The sequence below is a fragment of the Ictidomys tridecemlineatus genome, chromosome 7 (assembly GCF_052094955.1).
Source record: "Ictidomys tridecemlineatus isolate mIctTri1 chromosome 7, mIctTri1.hap1, whole genome shotgun sequence".
In the NCBI taxonomy this organism is placed as follows: Eukaryota; Metazoa; Chordata; class Mammalia; order Rodentia; family Sciuridae; genus Ictidomys; species Ictidomys tridecemlineatus.
In genome coordinates, this window is record NC_135483.1 from 161461868 (window position 1) to 161487504 (window position 25637).

Genomic DNA, 25637 nt, shown 5'->3' on the forward strand with positions numbered 1-25637 from the left:
CACACCTGTAATCTGCGTGGCTTGGGAGGGTGAGGCAGGAGGATCTTGAGTTCAAATCCAGCCCTGGCAACTAAGTGAGACCCTGTCTCTAAATAAGAAATAAAGGACTGGGGTTGTGGCTCAGTGGCAGAGCACTTGCCTAGCATGTGTGGGGCACTGGGTTCCATCCTCAGCACCACATATAAATAAGTAAAAAATAAAAGTACATCAACAAAAATGATTGAAACAAGGATTAGGGATGTGGCTCAGTAGTAAAGCACCTCTGGGTTCAATCCCCAGTACCAAAAAAAAAAAAGAAAAATCAAAATTAAAGTTTCATTTTTCAACATAAGGTTGCAAGCAGATGTTTTCCTTTTAATATTTTAAAAACTGAAGTATTTAGCCTTGACTTTTAACTCAAATGAGTTTATTATACTTGAGAGATATGGATTCAAAATTTCATTTTATTTGAAAAGGGTATATTTTCAATTTGAGTACTGTCAGATATTGCTTCATGAGATAGTCTGAATTCATCTAAGTTATATATAATAAAGCAAATGAAGAAATTACCTTTTGTATCACAATTTGCTGTCTCTTGATCATTGTTATCTGATATTTTGTCTCTTGATACTTTAATAAGGTAGAGATGCCTCTCTCCAGATTTGGAACTAGATATCAGACAGACTTGGGCTCTGTTCATAGCTACCTAAATTAAAGAAGGTAATTAGTTTTATTAGTCAATAATTTATTAAAGAAAACTGAAGAGCCACAATTACCACAAATGTGACTGAAAGCTCCTCCAGTAAGGGGGAAAGAGGTCAAATTATTATAAAAACAAACAAAAACACCCTAAAAATAGAATAAAATTGATTTTTTTTCTTTACCAAAAGAATTTAGGTCATATTATTCATCTTAGATAGGAAAAAGGAGGCAATTCACATTAACTTTATAACATACACATAGACATGCCATCTCCCTGCAAAAACAGCCAGACTCAGGAAGGACATCAGGTCTAGAAGAATTTTGGCACATAGTACTGCCTATATATGGTCAATAACTGATGATACTATGGCTCTCACTTTTCTAAGTAACTTCTAGGAAAGGTTTTATTTCATGTACTCTATGGTCAAGTTTATAATATCAGGTAGTTTATAATATCAATTATACACCACTAATTAATTTATTTGACTTTCACTTTAAAATGTCTGATTTAAAAGAGTAAAACAATTATAAGTAGCAATGTTGGTTTAAATCAAATACCAAACATTTAAAAAGTCATATAAAGATAATTACCAACCTTTAAAAGCATGGCTAGCATGGTTAGTAAAGTATCCACATAACCATACATTTTGCCTTGTGAAAACAACAGTGTAGAACGATGAAGCAATAACTTCAGTTCCTAAATAAACAAACACATGATGAGTGTGACAAAATTCCTTTGCTGAAAACTGTTTTATTAGCACAGAAAAGCTTTATTTTAGAAATCAAACCTTAAGAACATTTGCTTTATGATTTTCCACAATGATTAATGTCTAATATTATAGAAACTATAATTTATAATGTTTCCTAATAAAATGCCTGAATCTTAAGGCGCAAAGTAATTTTTCAAAAACATTAAATTTAATATCCCCAAATTTGGGACTGGGGATAGAGCTCAGTGGAAGAGTGCTTGCCTTGCACATGTGAGGCCCTGGGTTCGAACCTTAGCACCACATAAAAATAAACAAATAAAATAAAGGCATTCTGTACAACTACAAAAATTTTTTAAAAAAAATTCCCAAATAAACCTTTGGATGTAAACTATAGGGACATCCTTAACTGAGGAGAAAGTTCTAAAATACAATCCACCAGGAAAAACTTCTATGTTACATGGTCTACCTGCTGTGCAGCATTTGCATCCTGAGCTAAAGTATCAGGATCATACATTGGTTCCAGAGCTTCCAGAGCTTTCTCAGGTCGGCCCAGCTGCTGCTGAAGGGTGGAAAGTGAAATCCTTGCATCCAAATGGAGGGGGGCCAGATCAACCACTTTGCCATAGCTTTCAGCAGCACGCTCCATATAGCCTAATGCCTTTAAACATTCTAAAATAATGTTAAAGCAAACATGTGAATTACAGATTAAATTGGCCAAAATTGTTTTTCCATTTTTAAAGAAAAATTACATTAACATAAAAAATTACAAGAAAGAAATGAATACATCTTTTTTAGTACTTCAAGCAACAATCCCTTCCAATTTTTATTGATTGATCAATCTCTAAATTTAAATTGCTACAAGGACGTATTTAGTGTATATATACAATATGGCATTTTGCTTTATTCACTTAGCATTATCCTTCAAATATTTCCCCATGTTTTCACTGGCATTTTGAATAGTTATATAATAATCACATTATTAACCATATTACTTGACATTTAGGTTGTTTCCAAATGTTTATTCTTGTAATACCACAATAAACACCTTCATATATATAAAGCCACAGTTCATAGCTGGTAAACCAATTTAATCCTCAGATATGATTATTCAGTTTTAAAGATGATTATCTACATTTTTTAATTAGTATTTTTAATTTAGATCCAGAGTATTGGCTTCTTTTGAAAAACTTGAATTTGGCAACATTGGATCCCCTATTCCCATGCTGAGAAACAGCCCTTAGACAGCGCTCTCCAGCTCTCTCTACTATTATCACTTGCCCACTTCACTCATTTTTGTTACTCCTGAGTTTTGTGATTCCCAATATCAACAACTCCCCCTCACTTCACTCAAATAGCTCCCCAGGATAGTTCTCAGACATGAGAGTACTGAACTCTATTCCTCAAACTATGCTCATTCAACCACCAAGTCCTATAATTTGAACTTGAAAGTGGGTCTCTATGGGGAGTTGTGCCTCAGTGGTAGAGCACTTGCCTAGCATGCATAAGGCATTGGGTTCACAAAAAAAATAAAATAAAATAAAGGTATTGTATCCACCTACAACTAATATATATATATATATATATATATATATATATATATATATATATGAAAATGATCTCTGTGAGCATTTCTTCTTTCCACCCTAAGAGCCATAACACTAATCTAGGCCCTTTTCATCTCTTTCCTTTTCTACTGCAGTGATGATCTAAATATTTTTGCCTCTTGTTTTCTCAAATCTGCCTAGACTATCAACTATGGATTGAATTTTGAAAATAAGTTAGAATACTAAATATGAATGGATCATCACATGGCACTTCTAAAATTTTTCAATTTTACAGATATTTTAAGTTGTAAGTATTAAATTCCTCTAATGATTTTTCTTGATTTTTAGATGACTCTGAGGTTTTACCTTCCACTCTTCTCAAGTTATATGGGCTCAAAATAGAAATAGTACTTAATATATCATAATGAAGTAGGAATTTTTAAAGTATTTTTACTATTATTAACACAGGAGTAGTTTCAATATCATAGCCTTATGCAATAAAAACCAAAAACCTCGCTGCTCATCTTGAAAATTTAAATCTCACAAAGATGATGTTTTATAACGGTGTATGATAATATTATATTTCTATTCATGTTCACTCATCGAAACAGAAAAGCATTCCTTTTTTTTTTTTTTTGTACCAGGGATTGAACCCAGGAGCACTTGACTGAGCCACATTCCCAGCATGTTTTTTTACTTTGGGATAGTGTCTCACTAAGTTATTTAGGGCCTCACTAAATTGCTGAGGCTGTCTTTGAACTTGCAATCCTCCTGCCTCAGCCTCTTGAGCCACTGGGATTATAGACATGCAATACCATGAATAGCTAGAAAAGCATTATCTTAAGTACTCTCTTTCCCAGTTCATTTCTGTGATATGAGTGAGCTACTGTCTCAAATGTCTAGTTCTTCTCTAGTTAGAGAATTTTCTATAATAGTTCTCATATAATAATAATATCTTAGCGCCATCAGAACTTTCTGTCATCATGCAATATTTTAAACCAAAAGGATTCAATATTTAATGCATCTTCTATGACAACTCAATAAGAAATCCAGTTAGAATATATTTACTTTCATATATCCAAGATATTGTGTTCTGAAGCTGTTTTTTCTATTCTAATTAAGTTATTTCAGATTACTGTGGACTTAGGAAAAGTGAAATGAATGATAATTTAATCTTGGACATGTGGCTCAAAGAGTACTGAAAATACATTAAATATTTTCTCTCAAAGTAAAATATTAAGTATCCATCTGTAAAAATTCTTCAAAAATTAGATTTCATCCCAAATCTGATAATACATTACCACAAACCAAAGTATATAGGTTAAGAGACAGACATTTAAGGGACATGTTAGTCCTTCTTCTTCTCTCTGTTACCAATAAGTAAATTGTTCCTCCAAAGCATTAGTGAGGGGAAATGACTTAGTAGAGTCTGACAATTTAATAAATTCTGATCTTCATAAAACCACCCTGATCTGGGCAAAGTGACACACACTATAATCTCAGCTACTCAGGAGTCTAAGGTAGGAGTAAGGCAACTTAGACCCTTTTTTAAAATAAAATTTTAAAATATAAAAAAGGGCTGGGGATATAGCTCAGTGGTAGCATGTGTAAGGTCCTGGGTTCAATCTTCAGTATCAAAAAACAAACAAAAAACTGCCTGAAACCACAAATACTTCCACTAAGATATTAACACAATTATTACCATCTTGGAATAATAAGTTCTTGTCCGCTTATATGATTAAAACTTTTCCCTCCCACTAAAAATATATTACCTGCATGCCGAAGCCAAACTACTGCAAGGTTGTATCTTTCAGAGCAAACTAATGCACTGAGGAGGGGAAGCGCAGAATGATATTCACCAACATCCAGAAAAGCTTCAGCAACATCTAGATATAGGTCTCCCATATCTTCAGGATTCTGTTCCACTAGCGTTGTCAAGAGAGGCTAGACCCCAAATAAAAGCCTGAAGTCATCAAACATGCATTACAAGTGTGCACATTTATGTATAGTTCTCATTTTAATATATATTGATTATATGAAGCAAGCTGAAAAGGAGCAAAGCTTAATAACACAGCTTAAACGATCATTTTTCTATTTATTTATCTCTATGAAAAAGAACTCAATATTTCTATCATTCACTCATCTAACACATGATGTGGACCTGTTAAAAGACAGGCAACTTCAGGAATTAGGACCACTCTGCTCTGTTGAACTCTTTCTCTAACAAGCCAAGCACACCTGTGCCTTGCCATCCTTATGTTTGCTTATGTTTCTGAAAGCGATTTCCTCAGATATCTCAATGGTTTACTGCCTTTCCTGACTCCCATTTGCAACCATTCCCACCCCCAATATTCCTCAATATTTTTCTTCCTTGATTTTCTCCAGAAAATTTATCACCAGCCAATATCTGACATATTTTATAATTTTTTTTAAATCTAATCCCATTAGAAAAAAAAAACCCATGATGTAGGGATTTGAAGTATTTTACTCAATACCCTAACCTGGAGTCAATAAAGTAGAGGTTTTTTGTTCAATAAAAATACTTTGTCCAAAGTCAGAAAAAGAAAATAGGTGTCGAAATTATTATCAATTTACAAAAGACCCAATATCAATTTTTCATCTTTGGATTGTTCTCATTTTAAAAGAAAAGCAAATTATTACAAGCCCAATTTCAAAACATTTTTAGCTTGTCTCAGATATTCATACAAAAGTGATTTGATGATTACTGTGACCTCTTCAGTTAAAAAATGTGAAAATCCAGGGTCAAGTTACAATTTTTGTCATCCAAAGAAAACTGGTTTTGATCTTAAGTATCTCAAGTGCACATCTTAATGTTACTTACATTAAGCGGTTCAAGGATGTTGAGATGTACAAGGCAGACCATCAACTTCACCATGATATCTATTGGCACACCATCAGGTATAGTGCAGGTAACATTCTCACCAGCTGGGAAATCATCAGACAAGAAGCAGTTCCTATATGCAAGCTTAGAATGTGGGGCAAATGAAGCAAACTCTACCTTGTATCTTACTTACTTCATTCAAAGAAAATGGTTCCACAGTCAATTCTAATTTTGGCTAACTCTGTTATTAGATCTTTTATCTCCTTCAGTCTGTCTCTTTTGTTTGCATTCATCCTTCTTATTCTTTTCCTAATATCTACTTATCCAAAACAAACTCCCACACTTTCTATCAAACTACAGAGAACAAAAAAAAAAAAAAGAAAGAAAGAAAAACAAAATGATCAGCAACAACAACACCTCTTTATTACAATGAAATTAAGAAAAGGGCAAATACAGCTTATGTTGTGAAGAGGCAGGCAAAATTATTTCCTCCATATTGCAGAATAAAGCTCTGAAGTTCACTGCTTCCCAGAAAAAAAAGGTGGGGGGGCAAAAAGGGTAAAATAATACTGTTTTGTTTTAAATCTTAATTAAGCAAAACATATTTTAAAGCCCTGAGAAATTGAAGAAATTTTGTTACACATTTAAAATATTATTTTTATTTTACATAGTAAATTCTAAATAAGTATATGTTTCCATTTTAGAAAATCCTAAAGTATAGGAGGATATCAGTGATATAAAGTGATAGAATAAAATTTTTAATTACTTAAAATAATTTCACATTTTACAGAACTCATCATAAATTATAGTATTGCCAAAAGTTACCAAGTCATAGGAGGATTTGGAGAAGTTTAATTAAGAGACTTTTTAATCACTGAACTTCAAGGTAGTAACTGGTATCAAAAACACAGCTTATTGCCAGGCACGATGGAACTATGGCCTGCTGTTCCTGCCTACCATGCCTGTAATTCCAGTGACTTGAGAGACTAAGGCAGAAGGATCACAAATTCAAGGGCAGCCCCAGCAACTTATCTCCAAATAAAAAATAAAAAGTAGCTCAGTAGTAAAGCACCCTTGGGTTCATTCTTCAGTACTCTCCCAATTCCTTGGGGAGAGTAAATGGAGTAAGTGGAGTAAGCTTGTTTATTCTGCTCAATGAGAAAGCAAAATTTACCTATTATGAACATTTTTTCACCTTAGACCCCACATAAACTCCATAGGACAAGAAAAGAACAAGGTCTGTCTGACTCAGGGTTATATCTATAGCACAGTTCTTCAATAAATAGTAGTTATAGGCACTTATCTGAATAAGAATTAAATAATGCAATCATTTTATTGAGCATTTTGACTTTAATAAAATGGTATTCTACTTATATATGGATTCTATATTCCAAACTATCATTTGATTTGCTTTCTAGAAATATTTGCCATGGTCTGAATGTTTGTGTTCCCCTAAAATTGATTTGTTGAATCTGAACCAAGTGAATTAAGAGGTGGGGGGGGTCTTTAGAACATGATTAGGTCTTAAAGGCTTTGCTCTCATAAATAGGATTTATATCTTTAAAAAACAGGCTTGAAGGGCTGGGACTGTGGCTCAGCGGTAGAGCACTTGCCTAGCATATGTGAGGCCCTGGGTTCGATCCTCAGCACCACATAAAAAAATTAAATAAAGAATGTGTACAACTACAACTAAAAAATAAATTTAAAAAAAAAGAGGCTTGAAGTAGTTTGTCCAGTCCCTCTGTCATATGAGGACACAGCAAGATCCTCACCAGACACCAAATCTGCTGATACCTTGGACTTCTAAGCCTCTAGAACTATAATAAATTTCTGTCATTTATAAATCATTCAGTCTATTTTGTTATAGCAACCCAAAGGAACTAAGACACTATTCAATGAAATATACCCATTAAACAGATAATCTATACAGATGTACAAATAAAAAACCTTGCTTTTAGATCAAATCACAAAGTAAAAGTCAACTTTATGTTGGACACAAGATGCGTGTCTAAAATCAAGACATTCTAAATGGTTGAAAATAACATACAAACAAAAAAGAGAGGTCACAATCTCAATATCAGACAAGGTAGAATTCAGGTAAACTATTTAAAAAGGCTAAGGACACTTTATAAAACTACAGGGCAATGCTACTCAAGGTGTAGTCTAAGACCCGTGCCAATCCACAAACTGTTAACCAATTCAATCAGGTAAGTACAGAGATTGGGAGCAATTATTTAGACACTGTCAATAATTTGGCAATGCTAAGGAATATATATATATTTAAATTCCCTATAGTTTATATAATACAATATTAACTAACACATCATACCCCTATATTTTAAAAAGCTGATGTTAGTTACTGACACTTATTCTCCCAAATTCCCAATTAGATCTTTCACATTTGGAAGAATTAAAAAATCTGAATCAATAGCAACATAATCTACCAATAAGTGTTCTCAGTTTCAAAAATGCATATAGAAAATAATCTTTGCTTACATTCGAAGTGTTTCAACCTTCAGATCTCCTATTCTGTGTATTTTTCAGTTATTTTATCAATGCTAAGATGCTATAGATTTCAGATGCACCACTATTTTATACATAAACCTCTTCAACTTACAATGAGGTTATGTCCCAATAAACCCATCCTAAATTGAAAATATCTTCAACTGAACAATGCATTTAATATACCTAAACCATTGAACTACATAATTTAACAACATGGTCCACTGTAGGGTATCAGTGTTTTACCCTCTAAGAGTGATGGAACTATCGCCTGCTGTTCCTGCCTAGCATCATGAGAGACTCTGGTACTGCCTAATGCTAACCTGGGAAAAGATCAAAATGTAAAATTCAGTTTACCTAACATGTGGAAGGGCCTGAGTTTCATCCCTAGGACAACAAGAAAAAAAAAAGAATTCAAAGTGTAGTTTCTACCAAACATGTATTGCTTTCATACTAATGTAACTATTATAAAGTTGCACAAATTGTGAATCAGGGATCAACTGTTCTTTTTTTTGGGGGGGGGGGGGTATCTGGGACTGAATCCAGGGGTGCTTAACGACTGAACTACATCCCCAGCCCTTTTTATTTTTTTATTTTGAGACAGTCTTGCTAAGTTGCTTAGGACCTTGCTAAGTTGCTAAGACTGATTTTAAACTTGTAATTCTCTGCCTAAGCCTCCTGAGTCATTGGGATTACAGGCATGTGCCACCATACCTAGCAGGCACCAATATTCTAAGAAAGAAAAATACTACTAGTGAAAACTCTATGTTAAGATGTTGATTTATGTTAAGATGTTTCCTGATTCCAGCTATGCTAAATCATTAAGAAACTGAAGGAAGAAGGAAGGAAATAGAATCAGTGAAACATAGTTCATTACATCTATAATTAAAACTTGTTTTTCAAAACAAAGAACAAAAAGAGTTTAAAATACAAATATGATTTTTAGGAGAAAAATGTTCAACAGAAATTATGGATGTAAAATAACTTATTACAGCCTCAATTCTAACCTAGACCAGGTTCAAAGAAGTATTAAAACTGACAGAGTCCTTCAGATGCCCTAACTCATGTTTTCATACCACAATTCCTACTTCTAACTCATTCACACCATTCTAACCACTCAAGAGGCCCAAAGCACAGGATGCTGTCTGTTCCTATCCAGGCTAAGCAATGCTACCACACTCTGTGACTCCATTTGGAACTCCCTTCCTCATGAGTGTCTGCTTAAACTGTACCTCTATAAACATCCTCTGATCTACAATATACTCCCTTCCTCTCTTTTCCCAATTTGCCACAGAAGTCAACATATAACTCTTATTATGATTAAATTATATGCACTTTATTTGAACCCTTCCCTACCTCCTTGAGGGCAGGAAATGTCATACTCACAAGCATAGTCACTTAAAAGAAACTTATTGAACTGGGATTCCCCTCAACAACTTTCCACTTAAACATTCACCTGTCCCATATCTCATCTTGGACCTTGCTCTCTATGAATTAGCAAACTGATTTGTGAAGTGAATTACTATTTGCTATTAAGATGGATCTTTTTTTAAAGAAAAATTTAAGTAATTATGCCTTAACCGAAAGGATTACAACATGATGGAATCTTTGTATATGACAACAAGCAGGGAGAGAACTATTCTGAAGCAGGCAGTATATTCAGTATCAACTCACTTCCCGCAATTCCATCAAAATCCTCACAGGGTAGGAGTGCAAAGTACAACATAGGAATTCTCTCCCAAGAATAGGGATGTCTACTCTGCCCATAAAGAAAACCAATTTTTTTATAACCTCAAATAGGCTCTTACATGTTAATATTTTCACAGAATGGTTAATGGGTGTGGTAGAAAGAAAACAGCAGATATGAGAGAAAGAACTAACAGAGATCCTGCAAGCCATACTTCCAGTATAACTGTCTAACCAGATCTCTCATTACATATTCTAGTTTTTAGACAATATAGGGTATCATTAGTTTCTACTTTTCATGTGAATACCTGTTTTAAGTGGAATTTTTTAATAGTACAGCTTTTTTTTTTTCCTTTTTTTGGTGGTACTAGGGATTAAACCCAGGGCCTTGTGCATGCAAGGCAAGCACTTTACTGAGTTATATCCCCAGCCCAATAGTAGAGAATTTTAAGTCCTTTTTGAAAAATAAATCACTATAGATCTAAAGGTTTTTAATAATTAGGATAAAAGAATGAATAAAAGAGACACTGGTCTCTGAGAAATGCCATTTTATCAATGCTTTTATTTTTATCAAAAAATAAAAGGAATATGAAACATTTTTTTTCAAAGATTACTTATAATCCAATATTCACAATAAAAAGATACGAAATTTCTTAGAGGAAAAATTGCTTCTTGGGAATACTTGCTATGAGAACATTAACAATTCAAAATACCATAGTATGACCAAGAGAGGATTATGTACACTTTACTATGCAAAGGAAACTACTACCTTTATTTTCTTCTGAAGTGCCTTCTTCTGTTTTCTTTTCTAGCACAATTCCAGAAAAATCCGTGATTACCTAAAAGAATGAAAAAAAGAAAAGGAAATAACAAATGAAAAAACTTTTCTTAATGCAAAGACTGGTACAGTTACTTAAAATAATCCTTGCAAGGGCTGGGGATGTGGCTCAAGCGGTAGCGTGCTCGCCTGGCATGCATGCGGCCTAGGTTCGATCCTCAGCACCACATACAAATAAAGATGTTGTGTCTGCCGAAAACTAAAAATAAATATTAAAATTCTCTCTAAAAAAATAATATAATAATAATAATCCTTGCAACATAAAAATGGGATTTAAAAAAAAAACAGTTAAGTCTTCTTAAAATAAAAAATCCTAGCTGAGATACATTAATATTTTGTATGATATTAACTAAAACTAAAGATATATAATTACACAGCAGCAAACCAATCTACTTTTCCTCAATGGCTAAAGATAGAAATGAATCACTGTAATTAGTCTGAGTTCTGCTCCCAGGAAATACAGATAAAATTGGCACTTAGAATAACAGCAACATCATTTATCGTATGATAACTATATTTTATATTTCCTACAGAATTACTGCAGAATCTAGAAATCAATTATTTCCTTTAAAACTTTAAATATACAGTTTAATATATAATTAAAATAAGAAGCTGCCAATGTTTAAGAACTTCTGGAATACAAAGGTAAAAACAAACACTTCTACCTCCAAGGCTTTGTCATACTGCTTGTTAGAAATATACAGTTCAGCTGCTATGTTAACATCTTCCATGGAGACTAGGCCCTGGTGTTTTGAGAAAGCTTCTTCAATTATATTAATAGCTGAAGTACCATCATTGGCTTCATAGTAACTCCTAAAAAAGTGAAGTGACAAAAATGGATGAATACTTATTTAATTTTGATTATAAAACTCAGTTCCTAGCTGAGTCCCTCTAACTGTGATTTCATTTTCTTAAAATTTGAGAGGAGAAAACATAATCAGCATTCTGGCTCTATGAGCAACACAATAACGACAAAAGAACAAAAGGTGGCAAAAAGAGTCAGAAACAATCTATTATCTAAAAAAAGACTGGTATGATATGAAAGATATGTTCAATGTAAGAAATGTTGGAAGTCTCAGGGTACAACTCAGTGGTAGAGTTCTCGCCTCACAAGTGCAAGACCCTTTGTTTGATCCCTAGCACCACAAAAGAAAAAAAGAAAAGCAAATAGTTGGAAAAGCACTAGTCCCAAGAGCTCAGGTACCAAAATTGCATTTGATGAATCCAAGGATTGTGTGAAGTGAGGCTTACTGATGTGCAGAAAGGTGAAATTACATTTAGAAAATTCAAAATAATTACTGAGGGTATTCAGTGCAAAACCTATCTAACTTCCTTGGCATGGATCTTACCATGACAAAATGGGTTCCCAGTCAAAAAACGGCAGACCATGATTATTGAAGCTCATGTTGATGTCAAGATTACTGATGGTTATTTGCTTCACTGGTCTGTGTTGGTCTTAATAAAAACAACAATCATGAAAGACCTCTTATGCTCAGCACCAAAAAGTATGCCAAACATGGAAAAACATGGTGGGAATCATAACCCAAAAGATGCAGATAAATCACTTGAAAGAAGAGGCCAATAAACTGATTCAATATTATAAGATAGAAAAGGCTTGGCAATCTATTTATACTCTTCATGATGTCTTCATTAGAAAAACAGAAGTGTGGCAGAGTATGGTAGTACACACCTGTAATCCCAGGGACTCAGGAGGCTAAGATAGAAGGATCACAAATTTGAGGCCAGCCTCAGCAATTTAGTGAGGTCCTAAGCAACTTGGCAAGACCCTGTCACTCTCAAAATTAAACAAAAAAGGTGGGGAGAATCTAGGGATGTGGAACAGTAATAGATCTAGGTTAGATCCCCAGTATCAAAAATGAAACAAAGAAAGAAAATTAAGAAAACAAAAAGTGGAAGTGCAGAAGAAGCCCAAGTCTTAACTGGGGAAACTGATGGAGTTCCATTATGAAGGTAATATTGGAAAAGCAACTGGAGATAAGATCACTGCTAAAGTTGAATAAGCTCATAGATATGAACCACTGGACCAAGAATCTATTTAAAATTTAGATTTTTAAATAGTGACAAAGTCTTATTTATGAAAAAAAATATATAACCAAACTAATTCAGAGAAAAATGTACCATGTCACAATGTATAACAATTTCCTAGTTTCAAGTATTTCACCTAATTTCTCACTTTTAAATTTCTATCATTTCAGCTCATTCCCTCTGTAATTCAATACCAAGAACACTTAACGGATCTACAAAGCACTGGTTTTACCACTTATTCCCTATGCCCTTCCTATCCTCATTTCTCCCCTTTTTGGTAGTACAACATTATAATTACCCCCATGCAGACACCCTCTGTTCTCTTGCCCTGCCTCTCCCTTTATCAAAATCACCTGATAAAACCCCATTACAGTTAAATAAATTCATGTATGTCTATCTTCATTACCACCTGCCCAAATAACATACCAACTGGTTCCACTCTAAATTAATGACCACTAGCCCAAAGAGTGCTCACTGTACTGATAAGCAATATAGTTACCTAGTCCATTACTTCTCAAATTTGAATGTACATAAAGATCAACTGGGTTCTTCAAAAGGGCACATTCTGATCCAGTAGAGCTGGAGCAGGACTGAAATCCTGCAATTCTGACAAGCTCTCTGGTAATACAAACGCTGCCAATCTGTGGGGTAGCAAGGTTCTATTAAATTTTTAGCTGGTTGTTCTGGTTGTTCTGTACTAAGATTTAAGTAAGCTCCACAAGGCAGAGGACTTCTAAAATTTGTTGAAAAATGGATATCCTTGTACAGTATCTAGCACACAAGATACAGACAACAAATATTTCTGGAGGAAAAGTAAGGACCGAAGATAAAGCCTAATCAATCAGATGTTACAGTAACAAAATTCCATGTAAGAAAACCACCACAGCAGTGACTGAAGTGGCCACTCTCACCTAACAAAAATATATGTAATACAAGTGAAAAACAAATTTACTACTACAGGCCACATAATGATTCTTAAAGTAGAACACAACTAGACTAACCACCAAAAGCCAGAGCTTTATTAGCAGATAACCTGGGAACACACTCAATATTCATGGTATACCGTCAGAGATCAACTTAGGGTCACTCTGTCTCACCAAATTTCCTAAAAATACTACTTGTATTCCTATATAACCCATTCCTGGGAGGGGAAATGACAATTTCACAACCAAGCATCACCAGAATAAAAGTTACAGAATGGAGTTAACACTAATGTACCCAGATCAAGATGATTAAACCTAGGCTGAAATACTATATAGTAGATATCCATAAGAATAGAAAGCACACCACAGGCATTATTAAACTAAAATGTTCCCCACTTTGTTTTGCTGCACAACGTAACATAAAAGTAACTGCAGTATGGCATAATTTAGAATAAAGTATAACACCATGATCAGTAACATATAACAACTTTCAAGAAAACTTTTTAATCTTAAAAATTATTTTAGTACTGACACAAAATAAATTATTGTAGACAATCCCAGATCACAAACATTTCATTGGCACATGTGCAATAATTTTTTTTTAAATACAGATATATACAACTTCAATTAAGTTGTGGAAAATTGGAAACCTATCATCTTTCAAAATATGCTTTGTATTCAAGCTTCTGATAACTGGAAATGTAACCTTATTTACAAAATTTTCTAAGCCATCAGTTCACTTGGAAACAGAAAAGTATTTTTTTTAAAACCCACCTCTGTATTTAGGCACAATAAAAAATATAAAAGGCAAACAGGTCCTTGTACCTCAATGAAAAGTATATTCTAATTTGAATATATTCTTTGATTTACAAAAATAGATGATTAATAAGAGTACCCATACATACTTCATACCAAACTTACTTTGCCATATCTCTAGCCAATTGCATAAAACGTTCTCCATCAGATGGAGACAAAAGGTTTAAAATACGCCTATAGCCATCCATAGCCATTTTATGATCACCCATCTGTTCATAAAGGCTTGATCTCTCCCAGAGATAACGGACATTAGTAGGTTCATATTTAAGAGCTAGAAAGAAAGGAATAAAAATTACATATTTACCACAAGAAGAGGTGCTAAGTACCAGAGTGTGACCCAACATCTTCTCAAAAATTTAATGAACACTTTAATTCTGCAATGATAACAAGCAGGTTATTCTGGAATAAATCTACCTGCACAGGAAAACTTGACTAGGTTTGATCTAAGACTAGCTAGAACCTGTATTTCCATATTATCGCTTTTGGTTACTCTAGTGTGACATTAATTTCAAGGACATTAATTCTCTAAAATGATGATGGTATAACCTCAGTGGGAAACTACTCATCTACCAACTTTTGTGTATATTAGCTCACAATAAAAAAAAAAAAAAAAAAAGTTGCTAATAAACAGAAGAGAAGGGACCCCAAATACATTCTCTGGCATAACAGAATATGAGAAATAAATACATTTCAGCCAACATCTTAGCCCAGAGTAGCAAGTGTAATTACCAAACAACCTATTACATAACATCTAATCAAAGTGAGAAAAATGGTTTAATTACCTTTTGTATAGCAAAAAATTGCCTGCTTAATATTGTCTTGTTCCAGAGACATTTCTGCCAATCTAACCCATTCTTCAGTGTCACTAGGATTTAAATGTGCAGCAATCAACTCAAATTGCAATGACTTCTCCATGTCACCTTGATCCTCGTATATCATGGCAAGAGTAGAGAATGGCTCATAAGCCAGAGGAGCTATAATGAATTAGAAAAATAAATTCCATTGATTGAGGGAAGTCGTTTGAGCTAACATTGATCCCACGCTTCAAACAGTGGATTATTTTAGAATGATACTATCAGAATTATATAAACCATTTAATGGAATTTAGAATAAACACTAGATTACATTTGCTTTATTTTACTTTCATACATGTTTAGCATTTAAAAAATAATGTTCAAGCACTATTTTATTTAAACAGAATACAACATGAAAAACCCTATCATCTACCTCATCTTCCTTGTGAAAAATCCCTCTTCACTAAGGCAAAGTATGGTTCAATAACTCATTAAGTTCATACCAATAACCATTAGCTATATCATGGAAATGAATTTTCATGATCTGGTTCCTACATCAAAGAGTATAGGATGAACTCAACTCACCTAGCAAAACCTGACCCCAGGATATCAAAGTGACTGACTAATCTACATTTCTAAAATACTATTTCCAAAACAAAATTCAAAGACTAAGGATTAAAGTCAAAGATTAATACTGGGATGTAGCTCAGTGGTAGAGTGTGTGCCTAGCCTGTATGAGGCCCTGGGTTGAATCCCCAACACTGAAAATAATAATAATAAAAATTCAAAAATATATAAGTATAAACTGAAATAAAATAGTAGATAATAATAGAAAGGAGGAACCAAATGAAATGTCCTGAAGAAAGAGTTGGGTTATTCTTACTTCCGAAGTAACAACAAGAAGTAGTGGCCTCAAATTACCGTAATGAATAATTTAAGAAATTATAACATATAAAACAATCCTATTATAATTAAAAGGAAATGCAAAAATAATAAAAAGACAAATTAAAATTTCACTGTCTCAGAACTACCCAAGCCAATCTGTGGAACATCAACTGACAATAATCAGCAAAGCAAGATAATAAATAAAAGTAGTTCAAAAAAAAAAATCACTTTTGAAGATGTCCTGCAATATGCCCAAGATGTGCCATTTAGTTAAGAAATAGGGGGACAATTTTAAATTGCATCTTTACCAAAAAACAGGTTAAAATAACTCAGCACTGCATGATCTAGGATATGAAAGGGGGAAAAAAAAACACTCTTTTTTCCTTCTATATTCACAATGTGTCTGCCATTTCAAAAAAGATTAACATAGCTGGGTATATAGCTCAGTGTTAGAGTGCTTGCATAGTATGTGCAATTCCCAGCACCACAATAAATTTTTAAAAAATAATAACAACAGTACAAGTCTAAAACCCATAGTGTAAAATATTAAAAAGCAAAAAAGAGCCTTGAAAGTTCTTAATGATATCTCACTGAATCATACCCTATGATCCTTATTTTCTGCGTAATAATGTGAAGTGAATGTGGCAAGTTACTGTTACCACAATCACCTCTAAGTTTCTGAATATATTTGCAAATATACATTGAAATGCTTCTCCATTTGTTTTAAAAATTAGACTATTAAACTGCTATTATCAATAAATTCCCCACATAAAACACCTTGTCTTATGATTTCCATGCACATCAATATTGCCTCTTCATGTTCTCCTCGAGCAAAGCGAATATTGGCTTCACCCATGAGACCTCTCAGAGCTCTGGGAAGTTTACTCCGAGGCCTCTTCTCCTGCATGGAAGAAAAATGACATCCAGATAAAATATAGTAAAGTATTAGATTTCAATTCCAATGACATTAGTAAATACAGAACATAAAGAAACTGAAAGTTCCCTTTAAAACTTTTTAATCTTCTAAACTTAGAACTAAGGACTAAATGGTTGCAACTATTGACTCTTTAGCCTTAAAGTCTACATTGGAGGAAAAAAATCTAAAACTCAGGTGCAAGAAAGAACAGAATTATTCTATGATATTTTCCAGAGGGGCACCTAAGAAATTAAACTACAAAAAAACAAACAAACAAAAAACTCTACAGTAGAAAAGTTCAAAACACAGTAAAATATCTAATAAACAAAAATCAAAGTGGTCAGGAAATTACTAACTGCTAATTAGAACAACAAATTATAATGCTGCAAAATGGATGTACATACCAAGAAACAAATTATGATTTACTCTACTAGATCCTCCTTCGGGTTAGGGATGTAACTCAGTGATAGAGCACTTGTCTAGCATGTGTGAGGCCCTGGGCTTAAGTGTCAATAACACACATATGCACAAAAACAATCCTCCTGTCAAATTTATCCACTCAGAATGAAGTTGATTTAAAAAAATATTGAGATATACTGCATACCTTCAAATAGCAAAACTATAGTGTGCTAACCAAGATTTTACATATAAATTCTCTAAGAAGAAATATAAAATAAATAATTTACTTTCATCATTTTCTTGGTTTCACGATTGAGAACCATCTCCAATACAAATACATCGCCTGCAGTTGGTTGCTCAGGTGTTTCCTCCTCTTCCTCCTCTTCTTCCTCTTCCTCCTCATCATCTTCAGTCTCTCCAAGCATGGAAGCAAACACCTTGTGAACTGACTTACTCACTCCATCTGATGTTTCTCCTACAGAAAGAGGCAGTAAGATTGGGGAGGCAGGGATAAAACCTTTGGAACACTCAGGGTTTGAAAGGAAAAAGTATTTTCTGGTTTTCTGGAATATAATTTTCTGACTCCAACAACATCACATTTGAATTAAAAAAAAAATGGTAAACAAACACCCCCCAAAAACAACCCAAAGAAGAAAGTTGTCACAAAGCCATGTTTTCTGCTCTGTTGGAAAGCCAACTCCGCCTTTATGGCTCATCTGGATATGGAGGTAAATATTAAGTGAAAAAATCAGAAACACATAATGTTAAAAACAAAGAGGGGAAAAGATGTTTTTATTTGTAAGGCACAGACCCAAGAACTAAACAAGCATATGGTAGAACCCACATGGTATAGCACAGTAGGTACATATGAGAGCTATACAGCCAAGTTGCCTGGTTTCAAATTCTATCTCCATCTATCAATAGCTATATAACCTTGGACAAATCACTGAGGCCCTGTATAAGTGCTTAGAATAAGCCAGCACACAGTAAAACCTCACTGAAAACTACTAATTTACTAATAGTATTAAAATAGCATTATCATTTTTACTAATAATTTACTATTATTTATACTAATAGTATTAAAATAGCATTATTATTTCAGAAACAAAATTAACCTGACATACTTCATCTGTATATTAGGATACTATTACAGTAGAATGATTTTTATATGTTCATAACATATAAAAATATTATATTCAGAAGTCATTTTTCTGTTAAATAAAGCAGAGACATAGAACACATTTTAGAAAAATTCCAAAAAAACCACAAACCAGTTAAAATTTTAAATACTATATTCAAAAACCTTTAAGCCTGTTCAGTTATATGAAACACTTCAAACCCCAAAGATATTGAATAAATGAAATAGTCATGTTAAAGGAAAAAAATGAAGTAATACTTAAGGAAGAAAAGGTTTTAAAAGCTACATGTACTGAATAACAAGTAATTATTATTAAGAAGTCATAAGCATATTCAAAAATTCTGAACATCCAAAACAAAGATGAAAAGAAAGATGCCAAGTTCATCACAGGAGGAAAAAAAAAGATAAAAGAAAAATCATATGATCATCTTGAAGAATAATCTGCAATCTGGGCATGGTGAAGCATAACTATAATCCCAGTGGCTTAGGAAGCTGAGGCAGGAGGATCTCTAGGTCAAAGCCAGCCTTAGCAAAAGGAAGGTGCTAGGCAACTCGGTGAGACCCATCTCTATTTAAAATACAAAACAGGGCTGGGGATGTGGCTCAGTGGCTGAGTGCCCTTGAGTTCCATCCCTGGTACCTCCCCACCTCCAAAAAAAAAGAATAATCTGCTAAAATACAACTCATTCCTAATAGTCTTCGTCAACTAGAAATGAAAGGAATGATCTTTACTTTGATGAAAATTATCTATTGGCGAATCATGGTGGCACATGCCTATAATTTCATGACTCAAGAGGCTGACAAGAGGATGGCAAGTTCCAGGCCAGTCTGGGCAACTTAGCAAGACCTTGTCTCAAAATAAAAACAAAAAGGGCTGGGAATGTAGCTTAGTGGCACATATCTCCTGGTTCAATCCCCAGTACTGGGGGGGGGGGGGAAATCTTAACAACTTTCCAAAGTTTATCAATTTATGGTGAATTATTGAAAGTTACTGAGATTGAAACAAAAATTCCTGTTGGTACCACTTCCATTCAATATTTTACTCATTTTACTGGATGTCTTAACCAAGTTTAAAAAAAAGGGGGGGGCCAAAAGATGGCAGGAAGAAATAAAATTATCATATTATCATTATAGATGACATGATCATATATAGGAGATCCAAAAGAATCTAAATACAACTGTCAGAATACATTAATTTAGCAAGGTTGTAGAATACAAGGTTAATATATAAAAATTGTAGTTTTAAATATCAGTAATGATGAATTGAATATGAAATTAAAAGACCCTATCCGTGTGGTATGTAGCAAAGGAACGCAAGAGCAAGGTCCAGGAAGAAAAAGAAATGATACTAAAAAGACCATATATTTCAATAAGTAGCTTTTGCCAAAGCTTGTTCAAAAGTAATCCCTTCTATTCTGAAAACATGCTCACACTCTCCAATAGTCTTTGAAGGGTTCTGGGACAATTCCTTCTTAAGAAACAGGAAAACTTATATCTTTAAAAACTAAGGTTATTGTTCCAGGTGAGGCCAGCCGGTTCTTGCCTCTCTGCTCTAATGATCCAGAACTGGACTCAGCTGAACTTTTTTTTTTTTTTTTTTTTTTTAAAGGGAGGGCCTGATGGCCAGCTCTTGAGGTCAACTTTAGGCAATAAGACTGACAAGCACTCAGTGTTCCTGCTGTTAGATTTATACCTCAAAGACTAACTATAAAAGAGGTGCTTATTCCCTGAGCAAATAAAGAAGGACCCATAGATTGTAGAACTTCAGTCGCTTTCCCACACCACTTACATGGCAAAGTAAGAAAGTGTAACCCCAATTTCCTCCCTTTACCCTTTCATCCTCATGTGGTCCAGGGAGGTAGGAATAAAGCTTGTTTGTTTTCTGTGTGTTCTCTTGTGTGCATATGTGTTCAAAGAGAAAAGAGCCAGTCTATATGTTTACCCCCCAAAACTAGAGTTTAGTTTAGTCCTTCATCAGACTCTATAGGTACATTCTAATTGACAATTCAGCATATTTGGTAACTTAACATGGGAAATGGATATAATGAGCTATTTGCATTCTCATCATTAGGTCTATCAATCCCTACAACTTAACAGATTTGCATATTATTTCATCCATTAAGCTCTGATGAGTTTAATTAGACTTCAATGTACTAACAAAATTTAATATCTGGACATTCAAAGCTTAGGATTGGATCCTAGAATGAGGCAGCACACCATAATAACAATGTGTGTGAAGTCCCATCTGAGCAGCCAACTCACCTTCCAGTCTGACATGGTTTGAAAGGGAGTTTGTACAGAAGTGTGACTCATTACAATCTAGGTGAGTATGATCTGAAATTAGTCACCAATTGAGAGGCCCAATTTTAAAAATAATGACTACAAAGGTCACCAAACAAATACATCAATTTGAAACACTTCTCCAACATGGAGAACTCACAAAAATAACTATTATCATAAAATGACTAATATTAATGGATCAGCTACTACATACAAAGCACCATGCTCCTGATAAACTGGGCAATCAATAATACCACTTCACATGTGGTGTGACTCTACATTGTGTACAACCAGAGACATGAAAAGTTGTGCTCCATTTGTAGACAATGAATCAAAATGCATTCTGATATCATATATAACTAATTAGAATTTTTTTTCCTTTTATTTTTATTTTTATTTTTTTTAATTTTTTTTTTATTGTTGGTCATTCAAAACATTACACAGTTCTTAATTTTTTAAAAAAAATTTAAAAAGGGATGCCAATGAACTTTCTAGGGAATGGAAACATCCTATGCCACGACTGAGCAAAAACATGGGTGTACATACTTTTGTAAAATAGTAAACTATGTGCTTAAAATCAGTGCATTTTGCTTTATGAAAACTACAGTGTAACAATAGCATTGATTAATAAACCTGAGTTGCAAAAACAGTTTAAGAACTCTTTTCATTCTCAAAAGAAACACACATTGACATTAGAAGACTGAGAAAATATATTTTTAAAAAGGAAACTAAAATCATCCATAATCTACTAAAAAATAATACCACTTCAATTAAGAAAATGTTTTCACTAAATTACTCTGCTTAGGTACTCTTTTTTAAAAAATATTTTTTAGTTGTAGTTGAACACAATACCTTTATTTCACTTATTTATTTTTATGTGGTGCTGAGGATGGAACCTAGGGCCTGGCACATGGGAGGCCAGCGCTCCACTGCTGCGCCACAACCCCAGCCCCAGGTACTCTTAATATTTAATTCACATAGCAAATGATCTAAACATACCTTCATTGGCATCTTTGTCCTGGGATTTGGTAGATTCAATTCCTGATGATGATGGAACTTCAGAATCATCTGGGTTTTCTTCAGCTGATAATTTTCCTTTTTCCTGAAGACTCTGTGATTGAAAATTAACTTAATTGATTCCAAAAACTAGTGCAGATTTAGCTCTCCTCAAATTTAGCTTTGCCTTAACTTTTATTTATACAGCCTGGACCTAGACACCATATATGGATTTAAATTTGAATTACTGTCAAAGCAAGTACTTAGGTCTGATCCTCCGGTCTTAATAAGTCATTTGTAATGAATAATAAATAATAAAAGTGATTTTCTCACTAATCTAATACTTTCAACAAAGACATGGGTCACTTACTCAAGAAACCATCATCTAATTTCAAAATGTTCACTTTTATTTTCCCTGAGACTTCAAGTAAGCGAGAAGATGTACAAAGTGCAGATATTTTCTAAGTATGAAAAATGAAGTATGAGTGAAGACTTTCTTATCAATTTGGTTCACTTCGTGGAAGACAATATCTCACCAGCGCGGACTCATCAAAAACGGGAGTTCAGGGTTTAAGGTTTAGCTCTGGAGCAGCGTGCAGGGCTACCGTGGGCTAGGCCCTGGGCTTGATACCAGAAATAGAGAGAGACACTGGGGCCCACAGAAGTGAGCTACCCACCCTCGATCACAAACGACTTACTGGCACAGCTAGGACTAGAACTAGTCAAACATTCTGACTAGTCTTCTCCCTGCTCCCAAGTAACCTACCAGCATTAAGCTACGCTCAAATAAAAATTTACCACTTAGCAAAAAAGGGAAGAAGTTACCACCGAGACAAAAGCTTTTCGGTAGGGGAAAATGTTTTAAGAGGATCTTAGCACAGGGACGAGGGGTGAAAACTGGAGTTTCGGTATTAGTAGGAAACAGCTTCTGGGACTTCTGGGCCCATCCTGTCACTGCGGAAGGGTCACCTGGGTCCCCCACACCTAAGTGTTTTAGGACCAGAGAGTGGGCATCTCACTTTCTTCTCACGGGTTTTTCTCTCTTCTCTCCGCCTTTCGAACTCTTCAAAGGAGATTTTCCCTTCCAGGTAGTCGATGAGTTCCGGGCTGAACCCCGACATGTCTGCAGGGTCGGTTTAATCAGCCCCAACCACCGGAACAAAGAAGAGGAAAGCAGCGACTCGACTCGGCGCCGGGGCCGCAGAGAGTGGGAACACCTCGTGCTCCAAGGAAACCTGCCCGGCCCGCGCCGCAGACACCGCGCTCGGGTTCCGCTGGTGCGCCAGGCCCGGGGCTCTCTTCCACCAGCCGCGGCGTGGTGCGCCGGGACGCGCGGTGGATCCTCCTCCCGCAGGGCTGTCCCCAGCCGCCTACGGATGAAAACTTTGGGGCAGGTGGGAAAAAACGTGCTTCAAAGAGACTTTTAAAATCTAGATAATCTCCCTTCACTCCACGAAATTGTTTTCTCATTCCTAATCAGTTTCCATTTCTGAAATTTTTAAGAAATTAATCCGGTCTTGTCTGTAATGATTTCCCCCCTTAATTTAACTGCTCTGCCACGTGCGGACTTTCCATATAGCTCCTGCTGCAGAAAACTGAAGTCCTCCCACAATTTACCCCTTAAACCACATCTCCTTCGTCTGACACCTTCAGTCTTCCCATTTTCCATAAATCCTCAAAATCTGGCTTTCCTCAGGCGTCGTCTCAATACTTGATGAGTTTATAGGCTGATGCCATTTAGGGCAACTACTGTCGTACAGATTAAGTACATCTGTCAAGAAAGTTGTTATTCCCAATGCCACAGTGGAGTTACTAGTAAATACTAGAATCAGGATTTCTTAATTTCATTTTTGGTGCTAGGGATCGAATTTAGGGCCTCGGGTATGCTAAGCACCCATTCTACCACTGAACTACACCAGGGCCCTAGAACCAGGATTTGATCCCTGATCTCTGGCTTCAAATCCCATGTTTGAAATTGTGATGATTTACTGTCCTCCCCTTAATGAAGCTGTTTTTCAACTCCACACTCTGATTTACTGTGTCTCTTCATATCCTAATCTAGAGACTACTTGGAATCATTTTGAGAATAGCACTAGCTCATGTGTCATCATAAACCCTACTCCAGTCCAGTAATTTGTATTCAAAACATGTTTGTGAGTTAAATTGAATGGAAATGAAAGGGCATTTGAAACTGTGAGCAAGGGAATTGAGGTGTGGAGAGTATAGCTTGGTATGTAGCTAATGTTAGAGACAGTTACAGGGAGTCTGTCATTTGACCATCTTTATGACAATCCAGGTGAAATTAAGCAGCAGTAGGATGGCAGAATGAGAAGCCAGGACCTGCAAAAGCAGGGCTGCTGGGTGAGAGAAAAAAAATATCTCATACCCTTTTCTCAAGAGGAAGAATCCTCACGGTACTATCAGGGTATAAAATATGAAAGGTGAACAAGTGGGATATGTCAAGGTAATCCACAGAAATTATTTGTAGGAATTTTCCCCTGAAGTTTTCCAGGCAGTCGGGATCTGCATCTAAGAAGTCAAGAGTCTCAAGTTCTAACTCTCCCAGGGAAAAAGAAAAGAATCAAAGCAAGAGGGGATGGTAAATTGGTAAAAAACACTCTAAGACCCAGATGGTTTAGACTAGCTTGTTTTATTGTTGGATAACTAGAATTTGGGAATAACAAATCTGAAGGTACAGATTTCCATTAAAGAAGAAGGAAGCGATGCACAAGGGGTGGGTGGAGAATCTTGATGACGTGAAAGTTCTTTTAGAAGTCAGAACACACTTGAGTAACTTGAACTTTAAATCTTTCTGTTTTTCTTTTCCCCACTTCCTGGTAGTGATTTGTCCCCTGGTGAGTCAGCGGCATCCACATTACCTTGTGATGAAGCAGAATTGTTACAGCAATAATGAAAAAAGCAAGAAGAAACATTTTGGTTCTTCAGACTGATTTTTGAGAATCAAAATGGGAAGTCTGAAGGAAGCAGAACATTGAATTTATACCATGATGAGAGAATTAAGAGAGTATAGAGAGAAGAGATTTCTCCATTCTTTTTTCTTGTCAAGAGGAGGAGTCAGGAAGAGCTGTGACACTTTTGGGAGACCATTTTTCCATGAACTTTCACTTTTCTGCAAAAGCTTGTGGTAAATTTCTCTTTATAGAGCAAACATGCTCAAAAGTAGAGATAGTGCACTGCTACATCGAGGTTCATAGCAGCACAATTCACAATAGGAAGACTGTGGAACCAACCTAGATGCCCTTCAATAGACGAATGGATAAAAAAAATGTGGCATTTATACACAATGGAGTATTACTCTGCATTAAGAAATGACAAAATCATAGAATTTGGAGGGAAATGGATGGCATTAGAGCAGATTATGCTAAGCGAAGCTAGCCAAGCCCTAAAAAACAAATGCCAAATGTCTTCTTTGATATAAGGAGAGTAATTAAGAACAGACTAGGGAAGAAGAGCACAAGAAGAAGACCATCATTAAACAGGGTTGAGAGGTGGGAGGGAAAGGGAGAGAGAAGGGAAATAGCATGGAAATGGAACGAGACCCTCAGGTTTATACAAAATTACATACAAGAGGAAGTGAGGGGAAAGGGAAAAATAATACAAGGGGGAGGAATGAATTACAG

The 25637-nt window shown here is 34.9% G+C and overlaps 1 protein-coding gene across 2 annotated transcripts in view; it reads right to left on the bottom strand.

Moving 5' to 3' along the window:
• The window catches only part of Gtf3c3 (general transcription factor IIIC subunit 3), a 44110-nt gene extending 20897 nt beyond the window's left edge, over positions 1-23213 (bottom strand). Inside the window, exons 1-13 of one of the 2 annotated variants that reach the window (XM_005324350.4) lie at positions 23016-23212; positions 22000-22111; positions 17870-18057; positions 17045-17168; positions 15371-15562; positions 14694-14859; positions 11469-11616; positions 10735-10804; positions 5778-5881; positions 4708-4879; positions 1858-2060; positions 1277-1378; positions 550-685 (exon numbers count right to left, since the gene is read on the bottom strand). In XM_005324350.4, the coding sequence (XP_005324407.1) occupies positions 550-685; positions 1277-1378; positions 1858-2060; positions 4708-4879; positions 5778-5881; positions 10735-10804; positions 11469-11616; positions 14694-14859; positions 15371-15562; positions 17045-17168; positions 17870-18057; positions 22000-22111; positions 23016-23117 (1819 nt within the window). In that variant the 5' untranslated portion in view covers positions 23118-23212. Of the gene's footprint in view, positions 1-549; positions 686-1276; positions 1379-1857; positions 2061-4707; positions 4880-5777; positions 5882-10734; positions 10805-11468; positions 11617-14693; positions 14860-15370; positions 15563-17044; positions 17169-17869; positions 18058-21999; positions 22112-23015 lie in introns of both variants that reach the window. The other variant, XM_078017781.1, reaches the window with a different exon arrangement.
• Positions 23214-25637: the final 2424 nt, after the last annotated feature.